General features: G+C 35.0%; 1 protein-coding gene across 2 annotated transcripts in view; it reads right to left on the bottom strand.

Annotated features, from left to right (window-relative positions):
- Positions 1-657: 657 nt before the first annotated feature.
- Positions 658-22,668, bottom strand: part of TLL1 (tolloid like 1) — a 232,432-nt gene continuing 210,421 nt past the window's right edge. For both annotated transcript variants that reach the window (XM_003821793.4, XM_034959377.3), the window contains 3 exons: positions 13,069-13,282; positions 4,921-5,171; positions 658-3,700 (listed from right to left, as the gene is read on the bottom strand). In XM_003821793.4, the coding sequence (XP_003821841.2) occupies positions 3,566-3,700; positions 4,921-5,171; positions 13,069-13,282 (600 nt within the window). In that variant the 3' untranslated portion in view covers positions 658-3,565. The remainder of the gene's footprint in view (positions 3,701-4,920; positions 5,172-13,068; positions 13,283-22,668) is intronic.

Genomic DNA, 22,668 nt, shown 5'->3' with positions numbered 1-22,668 from the left:
GCAATTATATTTTCTGCTCTCCTCCTCCCATGCCTGATTTAACAAGTGGCATCAAAAATTTTCCATAAGGCAAGTCTTATTCTTATTAGTAAATAATAGTTTCCAAATATTTGATAACTGTTTTAAGTAAGTTATAATGTCACATAGGGTTGCAGTCCTTCTAAATCTACATAAAGATATAATTTAATGTTTCTTTTAAAAATAAATTTTAACCTTACAAAAATAAAATTAGTCATTTGATGCTTTTAGAGATTTTTCTACATGGCAGAACAAAATTTGATATTTGAAGCTTACCACCAAAAATACAGCAGTATTACAAACCAAATAAAAGAGACCAAGCTATTTTAAAACAAAGTTAAACAGAATTTGAATCTCATACTGTGACATATTAAAATGAGCCACAGATAGCAAAAATCCAGCCAGTATAGGAATGGGATACTTGAGGGTTTTGGAAACACAATTACTTCTCATCCATTTCTTTTAAAAAGTTATTTTGTCCATTTAAGTTAAGTCACGATCTCCTTAATAAAATACAGTTATTTTCAAAATTGACTTTTAAAAATAATTTAATAAAATCAAGTGAGAACAGTGTTTTTTTTTTCTATGTATAGTCAGTTAGGACTTTGGCAAATATAAAGCACAACCAATATACTGATGTAGGGTGGAAAATAATTTAAAAAATTAATTTAATAAAATGCCTGGAGCAGTAAGTAACAATTATTAACAATACAACAATGAAGCTGTCTGTACTTTCATTTAACAACACACTTAAGGCAAATGTTGAATTAATATAAAAATAATATGTGGTAAACTGATACTTGACATGATACAATAAAAATTAATTTTCACGTTGAAGACCTAGTTATGACAACATCTCTATATGCCTTCTAAATACCTAATTTCTCAGTTGTGCAGAGCATAGCTCACTATGGCCTAATAAGATGTCAATCAGAATATCCAGAATATTTCTTAATATAGAGCAATACATTTCCCCTACCACATCAGGCAAAATAATTTAATATATTTATTTTCACAAAAGGCTCATACTAACTCCAAACTATAGGGTTTTTTAAATTTCTAGTACTAATTCTGATTCTTAAAGATAGCTATCATTGATATTCTAAATTTCATGCTGTTCTTGAAAAGAACAAAATGCTTATCCTGTAAGTTTTACTCTAATTCACCCCTAAAATTTACTTTATGTGGGAAAGTTTCACCATAAAAAATCTACTATTTATATAGGTCGAGATTGATTCTACTACCTTTGTAGAACAAGCAGAGGCTCATTTGTATAAGACAAACTGGGTTTCAACATCTAACTTTACACTGTGACTCTGGGAAGGTTACATAAATTCTTTGAGCCTCACTTTCTGAACTACAAAACGAGAACATGATGACAGTCCTCAAAATGTAGCATGGAATTTAAAAAGAGCTAGTGCACATTCCTAGCACACGGGTAGGAGTAGTATAGAACAGTATAGGTGTTAATGTTAATGACTTTTTCTCCTCTCTTTCCCATTTCTGGCATATTTTGGCTAACGGGAGATTAGTGAGAAAATATGGAAGAAGTTACTGGAATAAATCAGCTCTACTAAAAGGCTCATCTACATTGCAGGCAATAGTTATACATTTTCAAAGTAACATTCAATAAGATCAAAACATTGGTTATAAAAATGTATTTACATATTACAATTCATATGCAAGAAATTTTTCAGGGCAACAATTTAAGAAAAAAACAGATAAGCTACATCTGTGTGTATACTTTAATTGTGTAAAACTGAAAGAATACACCCAATTGTATTCAAGGTTGTATGCTCATGGACAGGTAACAGAAACAAAGCTACTTCATACAGTAATCTATATTGACATCAAAATAGAGTTTCTCTAAAGGAAAGAGCCTTTTTTTAATGGGATTGATCAAAATTAGAAGTTCCCATTATTTGTCCATGAAACCTAAGGAAGGTGCTATTTCTAATGGAATTCTAGTAGAACTTGGCACATACATTTTAACTTTTCAACCACCCATTATTTTTTACCTCTTGTAGTTTCACTCACTCAGACAATCACACATCTACATTCATTAATTTTAAAAACACACATGCCTTTAAAGCAGAAAATTCATCCTCAAATTACATTTTCTACAAAAAAAGCAGGACACCATATTTATATCCAATGCTTCAGTCATGGAAATGGATTTTCTTCATAGAGCTGTTAATTAACATACACTATTATGTTCAACATTTCAAAAGGTGTGTTTTAGGAGGATCTGTTTGATCATGTGCAAGAATTCTAAGGCATTATAAGTAGTTGTTCCACAGGACAAGTGTTGCCCTTGCAATGATATATTCTTGATATATTTGACAAGTCTTTAGTCTTCAAATGCCACCAGCCATAGGGAGACATTCGTAGTCTACAGGTGGGTTGGCTCAAAGGTCAAAAACTTGTTTGAAAAAAAGTTTATGGAATAGCACCATAAGAAGTCTTTCAGAAACAAATCTTTTTTTTCCAGCATTGCGTTTTGAAAAAATGAATCCCAGGAAGAGAAAAATGAAAGAGACCTTTCAGTTCTCACAAGGCCTACTTCTGCTTCATTTCAATTTTAAAAAATAGATTAACCATGACAACATCAACAATAATAATACAACAATAACAGATCGACAACAAAGGAAAGACAATAGCAGCAGCAGTAACTTGAGTAATGAACCATCCAGACAGTCATTCAGAAGAATCCTGCTCACACCTCTTCGGAGTTTTCTCATAAGGTTCATAAGACATCACAGGCTTCTTGGATTTGGTGTGAAAAGGCAGCACTTCCAAAAAAAAGAACTAAGTTTACCAATTCACTGGGCGTTTTCCGAGACTTAAAGAACTGATGTCTAGAATTTAACTGCAATAATTAGACACCATTGAGATTTCAAACTCATCTAAATGTAGGTACACTAAAGTGGTCTCAAGATCATTTGTGTTTCAGAGGTTAAGCTGGCCTGCAAGTGGAAATAATGAAGCTGAAATATCCCAGTTTCCAAACACCAGACACACACATACACATGGAAAGTACAAATCACCCTCAAAAGACTCCCATTTCACATTCACCTTATATGGATCTGGTTTACACTGTATCCAAGATACAAAGTCAGCAATTATCCTAAGACAACCAAAATACTGTTTTCCAGTTTACGACCTGCAAGATCATTTTATGTCCCTAAATCTTGACAAATTGTCAAAAAGAACACTGCAGGGTCACAGTTCCTGAATTAAACTGTCTGAATTGTGAGGCATCTATTTCAAGCTGTGAACAAGAGCTTGTAGAGTCTTCCTTGAAGTATATGATGCCCTTTCACCAGCTTTATTAATACCACCAAGCATGGAGTTCAAATATCCTTGTAATGCTGATGAGGGTTTCGCTGGAAACTTCTCTTTTAGTACAAAGATAATTCTGGTCTTACAGGGATTTTTTGTTCAAACTCTTTTTATAAAACATTTGTGCCAATATCTTCAGTTTTAAAAAAAATATGTCTTCTCTCCATTATGCACATTCCTTTGTGTTCTGACAGAGGTTTTGGTGTTATTTTTTGGTATGTGTGGTATCTGGATATCTTATGCCTTTGTATCTTATATGAAATCCCTTCTTGTTGATTGTGTCATCAGTGTGGAAATGAATTAAAACTGAATCTCCAATTGAATAAATCTCTTCTGGTGGCTGAAGGAAAACAAAAACAACAAGCAAGTAAACAAGCAATAAAACGAATCACTTTTTCTTCAGTGTAACGCATGTTTGGGAATACTTGTCTTTGGAATATAATTTAATCCTCCCAACAACCTTGGAGAGTAGGTATAATCAACTTCTTCACTTTATAGAGGAGAAAATGGGATTCTGAGAAGAAAATGACATGCTAGAGCTCACGCGACTAGTCGGTGATGTAGCTGAGCTCTGAACATACATTACATTTTCTAAGTTCTGGGCACTTTTCTCTCTAGAACTTGAGTGTTTTTCCCTAAACTTTTAAGCCAAGTTCTCTTGATTTACAAATCAGTAAAGTGAGGTTCAGAGAGTGTAAAGAGATACTAAATGTGTTTCAGAAGCTGCTCTGGAGCAGAGCCACTTCCAAAATCAAAATTGTCCATTATTTCTTGTTTTAATAATCTAAGCACCAAGAAGCTTTTTCATTATATTTCAGTTGTCATTTGGGCAGGAGTTCAACAGTATTACTGAAGCAATAGCTACTGGTAGACGTTTGAAAAACTGGGACTACTATCTTCAGGACAAAATATGTATTCAGAAGACTATAAATATATAAATATTAATGCAGTGAATCCTGGGGGAAAAGCACTGAGAAAACCTTATGTTTTTCTTTTCCTTATTTCTCATGGTGACGTCTTCTGACCTGTACCTGCACTCTGCACCTGCACAAGTGACACTCTGCAATGGAACAGTGTCTCTGTAGCACTGCCTGTGTACACACACCAGTGGCTGACCCTGCCACTGCCTCCAAATATATTTGTTAAAAGAGAATGTGAATTAGAATGGTGTGCATATTATTTTTTTCCTTTATGCTTTAATTCAGAAACGTGACAGAATTGTCTATGGTGTGTGTGTAAATATGCTGCTGTTAGATTAAGTATTTAAATATTTATTGCATAATAAGAAGTTAGAACAATGGAAAAGTGACAAGAAATTATACCTACTGATTTCATCGGTTTCACCTGATATTATTCAGGCAAATTCATTAGAAGTGGAGAAGTGATAAGGGTAGAGACATGTTATATTTTGTCAAGCCATTTATAATACAATGTAGCCTTTTTTTTTTTTTTTTTTTTTTTGCAAAAAGCATTGCCAACTTGTGAATGGTACACATATCAATCATGAATCAATAGGCATCTTTAATCATGTCTAGGGTATTCTGTTGGTGGTATATTTACCCCGGATCCACAGAATCGACCAAGCCCCACAGCTGTTGAATCAAGACCATCAAAGAGCTCCACATAGTCATAGCCACAGTCTGCTTCTTCCTCCACTTCAAATGTCTGGAAGGATAATTCAAGTCGAGAGCCCCGTTCTGATACTAATAGCCATTCACAGTCAACCTGTCCTGGGTAGTTGTTATCACCAAACTGAGCATGTGAGTACAGATCTCTTGGTTTTGATTCTGCTTTCAATCGTCCGCCACACTCTGCCCAGGAAAGAAAAATAAAATGAGTAAGGTCAATGAGCTTTAACGGGTCCAATTTAAATTTCAGTGTAGTTTCAGTGTAGCCTAGCCATTGTCTAACTTCTGTTTCTACTTCCAGCGTCAGATATGTTTTCCATAACTGGAGAGTCAGATAGTGTCATGGGTGTCCACCCAGGCCCCAGACATGGACAACCTGGGTTGGAATCTCAGTCCCAATGCCTGCTGGCTCTGTGACTCTGGGTAAGTGATGTCTTTGAGCCATATTTTTCTCAAGGGTAAAATACAGATGAAAATAATGGTACCAATTTTAGTGAGGTCTGAGAATTTAAAACATGAAAGTCACTTAGAATCTACCACTTAGTAACTCAATAATTTTTAAAATTGTTCTACCTAATACTGTCTCTAGTCTCAAATAACTATTTTCATAAAGAAGATGCCAGAGTATTAACTCAAGTTTAATCGTAACAATTTAAGAACCCCAAATGCAAAGAAGTAAGAAGTAACTTAAAATTCAACAATAGATATAAAACTCCTCTGTGTGTGTTTGTGTTATATAGAACTTTCTATATAGAATATATACAATAGTAGTATTTTACTTCGATAGAAATATTTATCTCACTTGATGGGGAAAAACCTACATATATCATTAATTATAATTATCTTCGCAGTTCTACAACCTATCCAACAATAGCCTGTGTTTATTACATGAAAAAATAGTAAATGTTCCTCAAAGCTCCTTTAAAAAGATAAATTAATAAGCATAGGCTATACCAGTTATTTTTGAGTGAACTTTGTTGCTCAAGGTAAATACACCAAAGAAATAAATAAGTGTGCATAAAACCTTTTAGTTAGTATAATTTAGAGAATAAAAGGTTTCAAACACACTTCTCAGGAACACTTTGTAGTCAGAGCCCCAAAGCTTTTTTTTTTTTTTTTTGAGAAGAACTCTCGCTCTATCACCCAGGCTGGCATGCAGTGGCGTGATCTCAGGTCTCTGCAACCTCTGCCTCCCAGATTCAAGCAATTCTCCTGCCTCACCCTCCCAAGTAACTGGCACTACAGGCGCTCACTACCACATGTGGCTAATGTTTTGTATTTTTAGTAGAGACAGGGTTTCATCATGTTGGCCAGGCTGGTCTTGAACTCCTGACCTCAAGTGATCCACCTGCCTTAGCCTCCCAAAGTGCTGGGATTACATGCATGAGCCACCACACCTGGCCAGAGCCCTACAACTTTTTAATTACTGGAGATTAAATAAAGGCAGAAAGCCTACAATGCCCCACCAACCTATCCAGGCAAGCATGGTGGTTAGGAGAGAGATAAAAGAATGGGATATGAAAAGTGTCAGGAGAAAGTAGAGTTTCTTTCTGTCCCTGTTTGTCAAGGATTGAAAGAGTTTCTGGGAAGCAGGAGTTTCACTGCTAAAATGAGGAATATCCCAGGGGAAATCCAATGTGGTAAGATCTGGAGAAGCAAAACCACTGGATAGCCAAGTACAATTGTAATACTGTCATGGTAGTCTGTGACCAGATAGTCCTTAGTGAAGATGGTTAGGCAGCTGAAATTCTAAATTGGACTTTTCAGATTTGAATATAGTTTACCCATATTGTGGTTTGTTGACTCTTAAATAACAAAATATTTCTGAATTACGGGTATGGAACCCCTTTCACATATGTCTGAATTCATGTGTGCCCAAGCAAATCTATGGGCGTTGTCATAAACAACAGCAAATTCAGAGACCTTTGTGTGACTAACATATGAAGGAACTTGCAGCTAGGGTTACAATCACAAGAATGACTTCCCCATTGGGCTGTGTTACACAGTGAATGTAAATGTCCCTCCATCTTCCAAATGGTAGATGAGTATCTCACACAACCTACTGATAGAGGTGCCACTATTACAAATGTATTTATGTGAGGAAATATTCCTGAAAGCTGGAATACCAATTAGCCTTGGGATTTTATCTCCCAAGTCCCACAGACTGGAAGCCAAGCACCTTCCCTTTCCCACTACGGTGGCTTTCTTATCTCAGTAACTCCAAGAATTATTTGCCCCTTCTTGGGATGGAACTCCCAGTCAAATTGCCCAGGTGCAAATCTGGCTCTGTTCTTTACCAGCTGGGGGACTTTTTTCCACAATTTCTTTTCTAAAAAGGGAATCATCCATAGTACTCACATCATAGGGTCCAGATGAAGAGTGCATAGGTTCATATATGAAAAATGCTTGAAAGGTGCCTGGCATAGTAAAACCCATATAAATTTAAGCTACCATTATTATTGTTATTATTTTCCTATGAGCACATGTAAATGCCATCATCTGTACTCTAGGATCCACTCAGGTATGAAATGAAAAACCAGGAAAATTGAACAACAATTTAAAGCACTATTAATCTTCTATTAGAAAGGAAAAATTCTATTTTTGAAAGCCAGTAAAATATTTTGTGAAAAATATTTCTGAATTCAACATGTAAATATGTAAATCACTGTAATCTCATTTACAGATTTTTAAAAATTCTACCTCTTCTCCAAGTTTGAGAATTGACTGATATATTTTGCTTTCAGCTTTTTAAAATAGCTTCAGCACTTGCATTACTTTATTCCACAGCCCAGGAAGAGCTGCAGGGGAGGACCCGGAGATCTGGTACAGGCAGCCTTTTGTGTGTCTGCCTCACAGATACAAGTTAGCACCACAAAGACCAGGATCCAGAAGAAGCAACCCTTCGCCAGCCACAGCTGGGAATAAAAATCAAGGAAGAACTGAAGAAATTAAACAGAAGAGGAAAAATGAGTTCATAGAGGCTTTATGAATCTGAAAATCACTGGAAGTTGTCTTTATGGAACTTTATTAAACACTTCTAGAGAAATGGCCTACATTTAAAAACAAATGCCTTAAATTGCATTTAAGGACAACAAGAAGTTCCCCCCGCCCCCGGTTTTGCTTCTGCTTTCGTTTATCTGTTGCAGTGCACACCCTCATTCCTATGGATCACCGCTCAAACTAATAAATCTGGAATTAATTTCTAACCGTGACACACACACACACACACACACCCATGACAGAATTCAGTCCACAGGATGAATTTGTAAAGAATGAAATGAACATTTGAATGCTATATGCAAAAGAGGTGTGATTTTATTAAACTGTAATTACTGTTGCACCAACCTATAATATGCCCTGAGAGAAATTCCAGAATAAAATAGGCAGCCTGAGGGCAATTGCTTCTGAGTGTTTTCCAGAATCCTCCCCGCCACTCAAGCAATGGTCAATAGGTCATTTATTGTAATAGGTCATTTTAAAAGATGCTTTTTAAATACGGTGAACACATTTTCATCACAGATTTCATCAAATCTACCTATTCATTTACCAAGTCAGAAAAATATAAAACCAGTTATTTAGTATGTTGGCAATAGCATTTTTACATCAACTAAAGAACAGCTGCCAAAGCGGTTCTTACAGAATTCTGAGAAATGGAAAATGAAGCTGAATAAGAAAGGTAACAAGAAGGGAAGAGAAGCCTAGGGTGAACTTCATTTTAATTTGGAAAGACAGGTTTGTTTATTTCCTGGTAAAGTATTAAACTCCAAGAGAAACCTTGTAATTTGACCTATAAATGCTTTTAGTGAACATTCCAATTTAATTGATTTAGATCAAATAATTTCCTTTCCAAAGAGTTTAATAATATATTATTTTTGAATGTCATTGACAAAGAGCATGATGTTTTATGTTACAGAAAAGAAGTCCCAAGAGACAATGCTTTGATTTTAAAAATTATTTTCTCTCCATGTTTCTCCTGTTTTTCTGTTTTGTAGCCATATCCTCTTAGAAAAGACACAGGATTTTTTTTTTTTACTAAAGATTTGTTTCCTTTAATTAACTTATTTAAGGCTGGAGTAATACTGTTTGTTACCTATTAAAATAAATTTGGAATTAGAATTTGAGCAAACTATCAGAGGAAAAAAGAACTCTTTCCAATTAAGTCCATTTTCCGTGGACTTTTTTTTGACTTGTAAAGAAAAGCAGCCATCATTACATATTACAACATTTCTAATCACCTAGTTCAAAAATTCATAGTGTTAGAAATTTTTCTTGTGCATAAAATTAAAATTGTATACAGAAATATAAATTTACCTAAGCAAATTAAACTGTATACTTAAGGATCCATCAAAAATAGCCGTCCATATTCTAGAAGACAGTAAATAATGAATAAATGCTTTATACACATAGCAAATGCTGACAGATACGGTACTGGACTTGGCTGTCTTGTCAGCAGAAATTGAAAGATAAATTGAAAATCATAAGTTTAACTTATCAGACTGTAAGCTGTCAATAGGCAGGATTCCCTTCTATTGTCTTAAAAATTCCCACACATTTACATTGTCCAAAGCAGATGCAAAATAAATATTTGATGAAAGAGTAGAATAAATGAACCTGTTAAAGAGATTTTGAGGAGAAATAAAAGCAGACATAAGTGAGAGTATTTCAGCATGTATGACTACTAGAAAGTAACAGAAAAAAGAAGTCTACCAGAAAAATTCCAACCTAGCTGAAAAAACAAACAAGTAACATAAAAAATTCTCAGAATAATAAAGGAACAGGAATTGCGAAGCCAGGACTCTAATTTCAACTGTTATTAACTTCTTGTGCTATTTCAGTTACCATTAAATGTTTTAGCCTCAAATTTCTCATTTCTGAAATGACAGGGCAGGCTTAAAGAATATCCATGGCCCGTTTTGCCTAACAAATTGTGATTGGGGTTGCTCACGTGGGTATCTGAATGGTTGTGAATGAAACAGGGAAATAAAATGAGCCTAGTCACTTATATATTTTGAAAAGATTTACTTAATATTTCTATAAAGAAGAATTCAATCTTCACCTAATAAGAATGACAGTTTTATATTCATTTTCTTCCTAATCCAAAAGTTTTACATGAGAAAGTATTACTATAGTAGCAAGTACACTATCTTTGGAGACAATCAGAATTAGAATAAAATCCAGGCTTTGACACTATTTTAGAAACTGCAAATTAATCATCCAGATTTTCACTGTCTTTGTCTGCAAAATGAGGATAATATCTATGTCATACAGTTCTTTTGAGGATTCAAATATCTATGTAAACTATGTGTGTATGCCTAAAATGCCCAGTGCATTCTCTACCATTGGATCACAATACATGACTGTAGGGAAAAGAAAGAGAGATCAGACTATTACTGTGTCTATGTAGAAAGGGAAGACATAAGAAATTCCATTTTGACCTGTACCTTGAACAATTGCTTTGCTGAGATGCTGTTAATTTGTAACTTTGCCCCAGCCACTTTGCCCCAGCCACTTTGCCCCATCTTTGAGCTCACAAAAACATATGTTGTATGGAATCAAGGTTTAAGGGATCTAGGGCTGTGCAGAACGTGCCTTGTTAACAAAATGTTTACAAGCAGTATACTTGGTAAAAGTCATCGCCATTCTCTAGTCTCGATAAACCAGGGGCACAATGCACTGCGGAAAGCCGCAGGGGCCTCTGCCTTGGAAAGCCGGGTATTGTCCAAGGTTTCTCTCCACGTGATAGTCTGAAATATGGCCTCGTGGGATGAGAAAGACCTGACCGTCCCCCAGCCTGACACCCGTAAAGGGTCTGTGCTGAGGTGAATTAGTAAAAGAGGAAAGCCTCTTGCAGTTGAGATGGAGGAAGGCCACTGTCTGCTGCCTGCCCCTGAGAACTGAATGTCTTGATATAAAACCCGATTGTACATTTGTTCAATTCTGAAATAAGAGAAAAACCGCCCTATGGCAGGAGGCGAGACATGTTGGCAGCAATGCTGCTTTGTTATTCTTTACTCCACTGAGATGTCTGGGGGGAGAGACACATAAATCTGGCCTATGTGCGCATCCAGGCATAGTACCTCCCCTTGAACTTAATTGTGACACAGATTCCTTTGCTCACATGTTTTCTTGCTGACCTTCTCCCTATTATCACCCTGCTCTCCTAGCGCATTCCTCTTGCTGAGATAGTGAAAATAATAATCAATAAAAACTGAGAGAACTCAGAGACCAGTGCCAGTGCAGGTCCTTAGTGTGCTAAGTGCCGGTCTCCTGGGCCCACTATTATTTCTCTATACTTTGTCTCCGTGTCTTATTTCTTTTCTCAGCCTCTCATCCCACCTGACGAGAAATACCCACAGGTGTGGAGAGGCAGGCCACCCCTTCACATGACCTCCATTAAGATAAAATCAGATCCTCTCAATGGAATGTTAATCATAATGCAAACACCGCAAATGGCGTGCATGGGCAGAAGTCATGCAAATTAGGGAGTTATGGAGTTTTACTGCTGTAAGTAACCTTGGGAGTATTATTTTACAGATGAGAAAACTGAGATCCGAAGAAATGATCTTTTCAAAAGTTTCCTGCTAGTTAAGTGTTCACTTGTAGCAGGAACCCAGATGTACCAACACACTGGGACATAATGGAACCTCAGTTATCCCACTTACAAGGGGTAAAAAGAGACAGTATAAAAGTAAGTTTTCATAAAACTAAGAAAAAAATAGATAATCTTAAAATACTATATAATCAACTATTTAAACAGTTTTGACAGCATGTTTTCACACTACCTTCTTGGAACCTATGATGACGATATTTTCTAAAATCTGATGAACTCTGAGCTATCAGTGAAATATTGATTAAGTAATAGGATTTTATTTTTCCACCCCTTCGTTAGGTGACAAGTTATAAGAAAAATATTCAAAGAGTAAATGTCAAATGTGTGGAAAATCTCTCATTAGCATGACATTTCTCTGGTCCATGTAAGATTTTCCTCATGCCATAATATTTATATTTATATTAATCATAAGAAGCAATTAATTTGCATTATTGATAGAAGACCAATGATTACTATTATTAATCAGATTAGTATCCTGACAATATCTTTATCACAGACTTCAATATAAATCTAATGCTCATAATAAAATATACTAGAATGAAAAATAATGTTGGATAATGGAATAGTTAAAATTATGAATTACAAAATCAAGTGAAAGAATAAAAACAATCAGCAGAAATTCATGACAAAATTTCACTAAAATTATTTCATGGATGAATTTGTATGTTTTTATACTGTGTTTTCTACCAAGGCAAATTTCTCCCGTGTATCAATCGTTTATGCATCAGCAATGCCACTAGGTGTCAGTATAAGCTAAATGACTAGCTAATATACATTTAACTGATATATTGTCTTAACTGAATGAAAAGGGGACATTCTCTAGATATTTTATGGAACATATAACTAAACTGTCTCCAAACTATAAGTAATGTTACTCTATATTTTTGTCTAAAATTTTTCATGTTTTTCTAAATTAAATTCTATTTCTTTAAGATTTCCAGAGCAGTTAGTCGAAATCTGTAAGAGTAAACTAGAGAGTAGGATTAGGCAAAAGATCGTGTTGCATACCAAATAAACAAAGGAAAAATAGAGGCTCTGCCAAATAGATCAGTCTTAAACTTATTTATAAAAATATATTAATGTAAAATCTAGCTAATCAGATAGGTTATTAGATAAAACATACATTTTTAATAACAAGCCATAGATTTCTATCTGTTAAATATAACATGTAAATCAAACTGCTAATGTTAATATGAAATACATTGTATAAATATTTAGGTACAGTTCTACTTAAACAAACTGCACTGATCACAAATCAGACAGAAACTAGGGTTTTCCTAAAGCTCAACAACTGCAAAGATCTTTAGGTAGGATGCTGTGTGGTTCTGCAAATATTTCACAAAGTGCTTCAGTGAAATTTTATCTGCTATGCTTGGAGATTTATTTACAATCCTATTATTGAACCAAATTCACCAGAAGAGAAACCTGGATCTCAGTCAAAAAAGAGAAGCATGACTCGAATTTGCTGACCTGTAGAATGTGTGGCTTGAAAGCCTTTTCTTTGAACAGATGCATCAGAAACAAACCGAACAAACATTTTATTTCCAGTAGCCACAAGGGGATCTGGTATCTTGTTGCCACATAGTCGTCCAAGAATCGGTGACTTTTCTGTTTCTCCATCAAATACTTCTAAGTGGTCATAAGCACATTCTTGATGCTGCTCAATCTCAAATTCACTAAAGGCCTTTTTTAAAAAGAAGAAATAATTTTAAAAAAATCACTCAAAATGAGATAATTTTTGGGAAAGAAATACATATCAATAAAATATGTTCAGGGCATACTAATAATTTAATACATTTACAGCATAATTGAGAAAGATGTGAAATCAATAAAATATGTAATCTCTAAAAAGACACAATGAGGAAAACAATGTAATAACTTCATATGAAATTCTACTATTTGGCTATTAAAACCAATTCTACTATTGCAATTCAATCTCAGAATTTAAACAGAATATAAAAAATGGTATTTTATTCTGAATTTAATCCAAAGGATTCATCAGAAAATTTCAAACAATCATATTAAAAGATTGGGTCCTTCTGGGTTTGATAATCATAGAACCCGTTGAACATTATCCTACCCTTAGGCACTTAAACTAAACTCAATAAAGTATTATTATATTTTTACAAAACTTAAATGCAACAAATCTTCATAGCATAAATGAAAGGAGAATAATTTTCACTATATGTTTGTTTATTTAGCTCTTACAAACCATATCATTAGCAAACACTGATAATACTTAATGCTAGAATATTTTTAATTTACTTTTCATGTAGATGGTACACTTATTTTAATATTGGACATCTTGGAGAGTTTGAATGCTTTGCTCTTATTTATGACATTTAAAAACTATTCTAATTTACCTGTGTTGTAATTTTCATCTGTGTGACTTAGCACATTTAAAATAAAAAATAATTAAATGTATAACACACTACAGATCACAAAGGAAAGTTTAATTGAGATGGACTGAAAATAACATTGTCCAAGCTATTAATAATTACATAAATTACAGGTTATTTGCCATTGCCAAAGGCTCTTTCCTTTCCCCAGAAAAACCATCATACATTGAAGAAATAAAGGCGTCATTCCTACTTAAGTCTATAGAAGAAAACTAAAATATTATAAAGCAAATAAACATGAAAAAGTATGAAATATATTTCAAACTTTGTTAATTTGCTATAATCCCTCCAACAAAATATTGGCACATAAATTTTAATATACTTATTTTCTTTGATACAGTTTTGCTGAAGTGATCATAATGTTCAGTCTAATTGAAGACATACAAAAAAAAGACTAAAAATTACTCTGTCTCAGTGTGAACCCACTGTCTATTCCATACCACACTACATCACCCACTATCACTTCTGACTTCGGAGGAGTGAGGAAAGAAATGAAATAAACAATTCATGTTAACTAGGGAGTAGAAGAAAGGAATGGAGTTACTTAACGGAAGAAAGAAAAGGGGGGGAAAAGCTGATCTCTCTTTTGTCTCTTTCCACTGCACTCTACTTAAAAAGTAGAAATAAAAAAAATTATAACCAATAAGCATTAGAGTAATTGTTTGTTATAATCATTATGGATGAAAAGGAATGCTTACTTCATTTGACCAAAGACACTGGCTAGTACAAAAAGACTGAACATACCACAAAGAATCTCACTGGAAAGAGAAGACAGTGTAGGGAAATACAGTGAACAAGGAGACATCAGTAGAGTGTATTTATCCTGAAGCACAACATGCAAAGCAGGTGATAACTGAAGGAATGTGTCACTTGTTAATCTCTGTAACCCAGTGGAGTACACACATTGCGTAGGATGCAGAAGATTCTGAATAAGTATATGGATGTCTGCGTAAATCTGTCAATGTATTTACCCAAAAACCTAGCTGACGTTTATGGCCAACCTCAAGTATGAAAATTCTACAGACAGGGCCTACTAAATCTCATTTTCTGCCTCTCATGAAATAGCAGTCTGCTTCTATTACCATTGTGTACATATATACATTCCTAACATCAGTTTGTAATTGATAGGAAACCACTATGAGAAAATTGGCTTAACCACACCTAGGGTTCTTTACTAAATATGAAACTAAGCTTCTGAATTATAAATATAATGTTACTTCAAGAGGAAAAACATTGGTTCAGGAAAAGAATATCTGAAAACCACTGCATGTTGAGCAAGTATCTCTTTTGATTGTGATTTAAAGTCACTAATCTGTAAATATAAGGAGCAAAGAACCAGGGAAACCTGCTGCATAGAAGAGAGTATTTTAAGAAAGTTGGAGGTAGTGGCATTCTAAAGTATTTGCTATAAGTAATGGCTAAAGCTGGGATCAGAATTTACAGACCACACATGTTCAGTCTGTTGATTGGTCCATTGAATACTGAATGAATGAGATAAATAGGTGACTATTTTTCTTCCTAATGAAATGCAGGACATCTGGCCTAAATCATAACATCTGCTTAACAGAACGGAGCAACACCACACAAAGTAGCATTGAGCTGGTGTGCTGGGGGCCATACTGACAGCTGGTCTGGAGCCAACTGGCTACAGCTCTTTATCAAATTACTGGTGGAATCAGACTGAGTCTGTAAGAGTCATATTAGTCAAAGGTTCCATAGCTGACATATACTCTAGTAATGCAAACAACTCTCATTCATTAAGGTATTAATGAATTTTCTTTTTGGAATAGGTAGCAACTTGTTAGGTCAAATGCCAAGGCTGGGTGGTCCTTTTCCAGAAATCAGCCTGAACTAAAAGCTCCACCACACACAAGCAAAGGTGTGACTAATTCATAGGCTGAGATCTCGGAAGTCTGCCCCTTGTATAGTAGAGATACCCACACAGAGAACCTTCCATACACAGTGACTTTACATCAACAGAAAATATTTCCAGGCCACAGAAATGTATTATAGGAACTCTTCGGAAAGGAAAAACTTCTAAAATATTTTTCAGAGTTCATGATGATAAGGTGTGATATGCCATTTATCACTTTATTCTACAACACAAGCTGAACCATGAATCTCAATATCTAAATAATAAAGAATGTGCACATTTCCAACCACCAGGAACCAATGCCGCAGAAATGTCCCCAGAAGACACTTAGTTTCCCGAAAAGTCTTGGAAGTTCACAATGGAGACAGGATAGCCAGCAAGGCTGAATGTATAAAGCTGTAAGGAACTTGGATTTCCATTCAAGCACTATCTTCCTTTGGTAGACTTAAATATTTTTCTTAAGTGTTTAAGACTTTATAAGTATTTGGGTATTAAAAAACTTTAAAGCATACTCATTCCATGATTATATTTCTATAATTTCAGGGTTACTAATCTGGGTTTTAGAAAGGCCAAAAAAAAAGTGAATAACCATGGGCCCTAGTCAGAAATCCTAACGCATTTCCCACAAGACAAGCAAGCTAAGAGATTAAGGAGTCCAATTCAAAAGAAATAAAATTGAACTCTCGTTATAGGCTGTGGAAATAATAACTTTATTTCTGGAACACCCAAGCAAGCCTAATCTACCTGGCTGGCCCCTGGCCAGGCTTCCAGATGCTGTTCTCTCATATGAACATCTGTAGAGGTTCTTTTATTGGACATACAGGCAATGGCTAAAGAATGAGGCCTTACAGAGTAACTGCATATATTCACAAAGGACAAGAGAGTAAAATGATAGCACTTAATGCAGAAATAAAATTTAGCAAGGGCGAACATTTAAACTAAAAGAAGTAAAGAGACTGATGCAATTTGAGCAACTGTAAGATAAGCTTTAGAGGTCCCTAGTCCCAGCCGTCTTTCACCTTCTCCTGTTTTTGGTAAAAGCTGGCATTTGGTTTCCCACAAAATATTTGAAGGATTAGAGGCCACTGGAAAAAAATGGCGTCATGGAGTACAAACCTCAGTCTCCTGATTCAAAAGAACCTTTTTTCTCCATGAGTCCTCTATAACTGTGATCAAATATATTTTTATGGATTTATGATGGATAATTATTTAACAGTTGTAGATGTTTTTGTTTTTTAAATATCCCATATATAAAGCTATAACTTGTAACTGTATGTTATATAGCAAAACTCCAAAACTCAAGGATATGATAAATCAACTAAAAATGATAGAAGCACATTAGCTTATTGAAGTATGCTTGGATGCCTAGAACTTTGTTTGTTTGTATTTTGTTTTGAATGAACATTAATTCAAAATGTAAAAAGGTACCCTCAAATTTAATGATCAGAGTCTTTCAGAACCAAGACAGGATAAAAACAGGGATAACAGATACTTGTACTTACACCTTTAGAACTTTGTCCCTTTTCTAGCAAGAAGACTTTTTTTTCCCCAAGCATCTTTTGACTGCAATTTCTTTGTATTTTAAAGCTATAATCATGCAGTCAGTACCTCATGCTTAAATAAACACACACACGCATAATAAAAACAAAGCAAATGTGTTTTTGGGGTGTCTTGGCTGTAGCAGACTGCCAAACATTTAATGCCTTAAAACAACACAAATTTATTCTTCTACAGCTGTGGAGGTCAGTAGTCTAAATTGGGAAGGCAAGGTTGTGTGTTTCTAGTCTAATTCTCCTCCCCTTGAATCCTGGCCAGCCTTAGCGATTTGCTTTACCAACAGAATGTTCCGAAAGTAACATTCAAGGGCTTCTGAGGCTTCCATGGCCTCTTGGGACACTTTGGGGATCCAGGACTGACAGAAAAGAGTCTGGTTCCTTTGAGACCACCATGTTGCAACGGTCATGTGTAGGTGCTATGGTTGTCCCAGCTGAGTCAGCCTTTTAGCCCTCCACATCAAGATGACAGACATACAATTGCAACCACCTTGACCCTTTACACATGCTCCCAGGTGAATCAATCAATGTCACATGCAACAGAAAAGTTACCAGCAAAGTACTACTTAAATACTGATGCCACTCCCTCATACTATGAGATATAACAGTGCTCATTTTAAGCCATGAGGTTTTGGGATAATTTGCTATGCAGCAGTAGATAACCAGAACAGTCCATAAAAGGTAATAACTGCATTATAATGCCTAAGTCTCGATATAAATCTATAATAAACTGACTCTGATAGTTCAGTTCTCATATTAATGTACAGTAATATATATTATATTTAAATAATCATACTGTAAACTGAATATACATATGGTGAATGAACACCATGCACACAAATGCTCCTATCTCACAAAGGGCACATAGGAATTTTATTGTAATTCCTATTATCTATAACTGCTAGATCATCTAAATATCTTTTTGAGCTTATAGTCTTATAACCCAAATTAACCAAAATAATTGTTATCTCAGACACAGTGAAAGAAGGCTTGTTATACCTATCAGCCACTACCTACATGTCACTCAGTGAAACCATATATCAAGTTAGAGGACAATTTGGATGAGAAAGTACAGTAGGCTTTCAAAATTCATAAACTACAATTTAAAAAATTGTCTCATAAAATTGTCTTCAGTGACAATTTTCTTTTCCTTGCTTCTAAATTGAATAGGGAACATGTAGAAATCTTGTGCTATCCTTTTACCAAAACCAGACAATTACCCAACAACAGCAACAAAAAACCTGAAGACCAGTATCACTAATGAACATAGATGAAAAGCCTTCAACAAAATACTAGCAAACAGAATTCAACAGCACATTGAAAAGATCATTCACTATGATAAAGTGGGATTCATCCCAAGGATGCAAGGATGGTTCAACACACACAGATCTATAAATGTGATGCACGACATTAACAGAATGAAGGACAAAAATGATCTGATCATATTAATAGAAAAAAGCATTTGGCAAATTCAACGTCCTTTCATGATAAAAAAAAAACCTCTCAACAAATTAGGCATATAAAGAATGTGCAACAACACAATAAAGATTATGTATGACAAACTCACAGCTAACATCATAGTCAACTGGGAAAAGCTGAAAGCTTTTCCTCTAAGATCTGAAATAAGACAAGGATGCCCACTCTCACCACTTCTATTCAGTATAGTACCGGAGGTCCTAGACAGAACAATTAGGCCATAGAAAGAAAAGGCATCCAAATTGAAAAAAAAAATAAAGTTAAATTATCCCTGTTTGCAGAAGACACAATCTCATGTGGAGAAAACTCTGAAGACTCCACCAGAAACCTATTAGAAAGTAATAAATAAATTCAGTAAAGTTGCAAGATATAAAATCAATAGGCAAAAATCAGTAGCATTCTTATTTACTAGCAATAAACTATCTGAAAAAGAAATCAAGAAAACAATACCATTTACAACGGCTCCAAAAATTAAAATACTTTGAAATAAATTTAACCCAGTAAGTGGAAATCTCTACACTGAAAACTATAAAACATTGATGAAAGAAAACACAAATAACATTTTTTCACAGGAATAAAAAAAAAACACTAAAATGTGTATGGAACCGTAAAAAGACTGCATAGCCAAAGCAATCTTGAACAAAACAAAAACCTAAGAACAAAAAAACCAAAGTTAGAATCATCCTAATACCTGATATCAAAATACACTACAAAGCTATTTTAAATGAAACAGCATAATACTGGCATAAAAACAGGCACATAAACTGATAAAACAGAATAGTGAGTCCAGAAATAAATCCACACATTTACAGCCAACTGATTTTTGACAAAGATGCCAAGAACACACAATAGGGAAAGGACAGTCTCCTCTAATGGCATTGGGAAAACTGGATATCCACATGCAGAAGAATAACATTAGACCCATATGTCACGCCATATTGAAAAACCAATTCTAAATGAATTAAAGACGTAAATATAAGATTCAAAACTATGAAACTACTAGAGGAAAACATAGGGAAAAGTTCCATGCCATTGGTCTGGGCAATGACTTTTTGGATTTCACTCCAAAAACACAGACGATGAAAGCAAAAATAGACAAATGAGATTACACCAAACTAAAAAGCTTCTGTACAGGAAAGGGAGCAATCAACAGAGTGGAAAGACAACCTACAGAATGGGAGAAAATATTTATGAACCATACATCTGATACCAGGCTAATATCCAAAATATAAAAGGAACTCAAACAACTCAATAACAAGGAAATGAATAAACTTATTTATGGGCAAAGGACTTGAATAGACATTTCTCAAAAGAAAAGACACAAATAACCAACAGGTATTTGAAAAAATGCTCAACATCACTAACCATCCAGAAAATGCAAATCAAAACCAAAATGAGATATCACCCCACGCCTGCTAGAATGACTATGATCATAAACACAAAAGATAACGAGTGTTGGTGAGGGTGTGGAGAAAAGGGAATCCTTGCATACTGTTGTTGGGAATGTAAATTAGTACAGCCATCAGAAAAAAGTATGGAGGCTCCTCGAAAAGTTAAAAATAGAATTACTCTATGGTCCAGCAATTTCACTACTGGGTATATATCAAAAAGAAATGAAATCAGGATGTTGAAGGAATGTCTGTTGCTCCCATGTTCACTGCAGCACTATTCACAATAGCCAAGCTACGGAATGAACCTAAGTGTCCATCAGTGGATGAACGGATTACAAAATGTGGTATATAAACACAGTGGAGTAATATTCAGCCACAAAATGAAGGAAATCTTGTCATTTGTAACAACATGGGTGAAACCGCAGGACATTATGTTAAATAAAGCAAGCCAGGCACAGAAAGATAAATACTACATGGTCACACTTACATGTGGAATCTAAAATGATCAAACTTAAAGAAGCAGAGAGTTGAATGGTGTTGACCAAAGGCTAGGGTGGTTGAGATGGGAAAGGGTTGAGTAGATGTTAGTCAAAAAATACAAAATTTCAGTTAGATGGAAGGAATAAATTCAATAGAACTATCATGCAACATGGTGACTTATAGTTAATAATATATTATACTCTTAAAAATGCTAAGATAGTAGATGTTAAGTGTTTCTTCCCCACAAATATGATCAAAACACGAATAATACATATATTAATTAGCTAAATTTAGTCATTAAACAATGTACATATACTTCAATATATCACATTGTACATGGTAAATACATGCAATTTTATCTGTTGATGAGAACATAAATTTAAAAAAGAAAAAAAAATTCTTTCTTATTTTCCCACCCTGCCTAAAGAAAAAGGGGTATCAATCCATGAACTGTGAAGAAAGTTCCACTGTATACATAGGGACCCAAGTGTTTTATTTGCCTTTCATCGCTGCCCTTGCCCATAATGAAGCCAGTTGGTAACCAAGTATCTATCAGGAGTTCTTGACCTAAGAAGATTAAAATATTTCATAATTTCTCAAGTTTCATTGAACCCATTTTCTAAATTACAGTTTTGGTTGAAATTCTTCCACCTAGCAGGGCACGGTGGCTCACTCCTGTAATCCCAGCACTTTGGGAGGTTGAGGCAGGCAGATCACCTGAGGTCAGGAGTTCGAGACCAGCCTGGCCAACGTAGCAAAACCCTGACTCTACAAAAATACAAAAATTAGCCAGGGGTGGTGGCAGACGCCTGTAATTCCAGCTACTCGGGAGGCTGAGGCAGGAGAATTGCTTGAACCTGGGAGTTAGAGGTTGCAGTGAGCTGAGATTGCGCCATTGCTCTCCAGCCTGGGTGACAGAGCGAGACTCCACCTCCAAAAAACAAACAAAACAAAACAAAAACAAAAAAAGTTAAAGATTCTAAAGAAATCAGGCAAAATGCTTTTATTTTGCACATTGTAACATCTTGATGAAATTTCCTGTATTATAAATGTCAAAGTACACGAGTAGATGATTGAATGGTTTGAACTGTTATTATAAAGTATTGTTCACTAAATGACTATTGGCTGATATCCGCAATAATAGTGATTTCAGTTTTAAAGTAGATAACACTAGATAACAGTTACATTACATGCAGAAAGTCAATCGGGGAAACACAAGCAATTATAATGTCAAAATGGCAAGAGTTAAAAAATACAGAACAAAAATGTTACTTGGAGTTGGTGGCTAATCCTTTGTGACACACTTTCTACTAACCCTGGCTCTTAGGATGATATTGAGAGTCAGGTTTTATATGAATATGATCCATGGGATAGGATGGTAGGAGTCAATATTATGCTGTGAATCAGAAGTTCTGGTGTGGCAGCAATGCGTGTTTTCACAAGCCTTCCAGGTAATTCTGACACATGCTAGCATTTGAAAAAACCTGGCTTGCACTGTAATTACTTCCACAAAAAACACAAATTCCAATTCCTAAAATAAAGTTTAATACTGTGTGAAAGTTCTCATTTTGCTTCTGAATATTACCTTCTTAGGATACCAGCAGGTATGACCATTGTTGAACAGACATGCTTTATGTCCTAATTCTCAAGTCGAATATTGGCAAGAAAAATAAATCCTGCAATGTGTGAAGGAACAGATTGCCCTAGAGTTAGATGGGATGTTTCAAGCTGAAAGATATATAATTGAGAATGGATTGAGTATTGCTATTTTTAAAACCAGGGTATATCAGGAGTTCTACTTCCCCTTGGATATAGAAAGCTGGAACTAGTTTTGCTTCTACCCTGACAACAAGAAAAAGCCATGATGTAGAGTGTAAAAAAAAAATAATAATAACAAC

This window comes from Pan paniscus, chromosome 3 (genome assembly GCF_029289425.2).
Source record: "Pan paniscus chromosome 3, NHGRI_mPanPan1-v2.0_pri, whole genome shotgun sequence".
Taxonomy (NCBI): Eukaryota; Metazoa; Chordata; class Mammalia; order Primates; family Hominidae; genus Pan; species Pan paniscus.
This window is presented reverse-complemented; position numbering and strand designations above follow the sequence as displayed.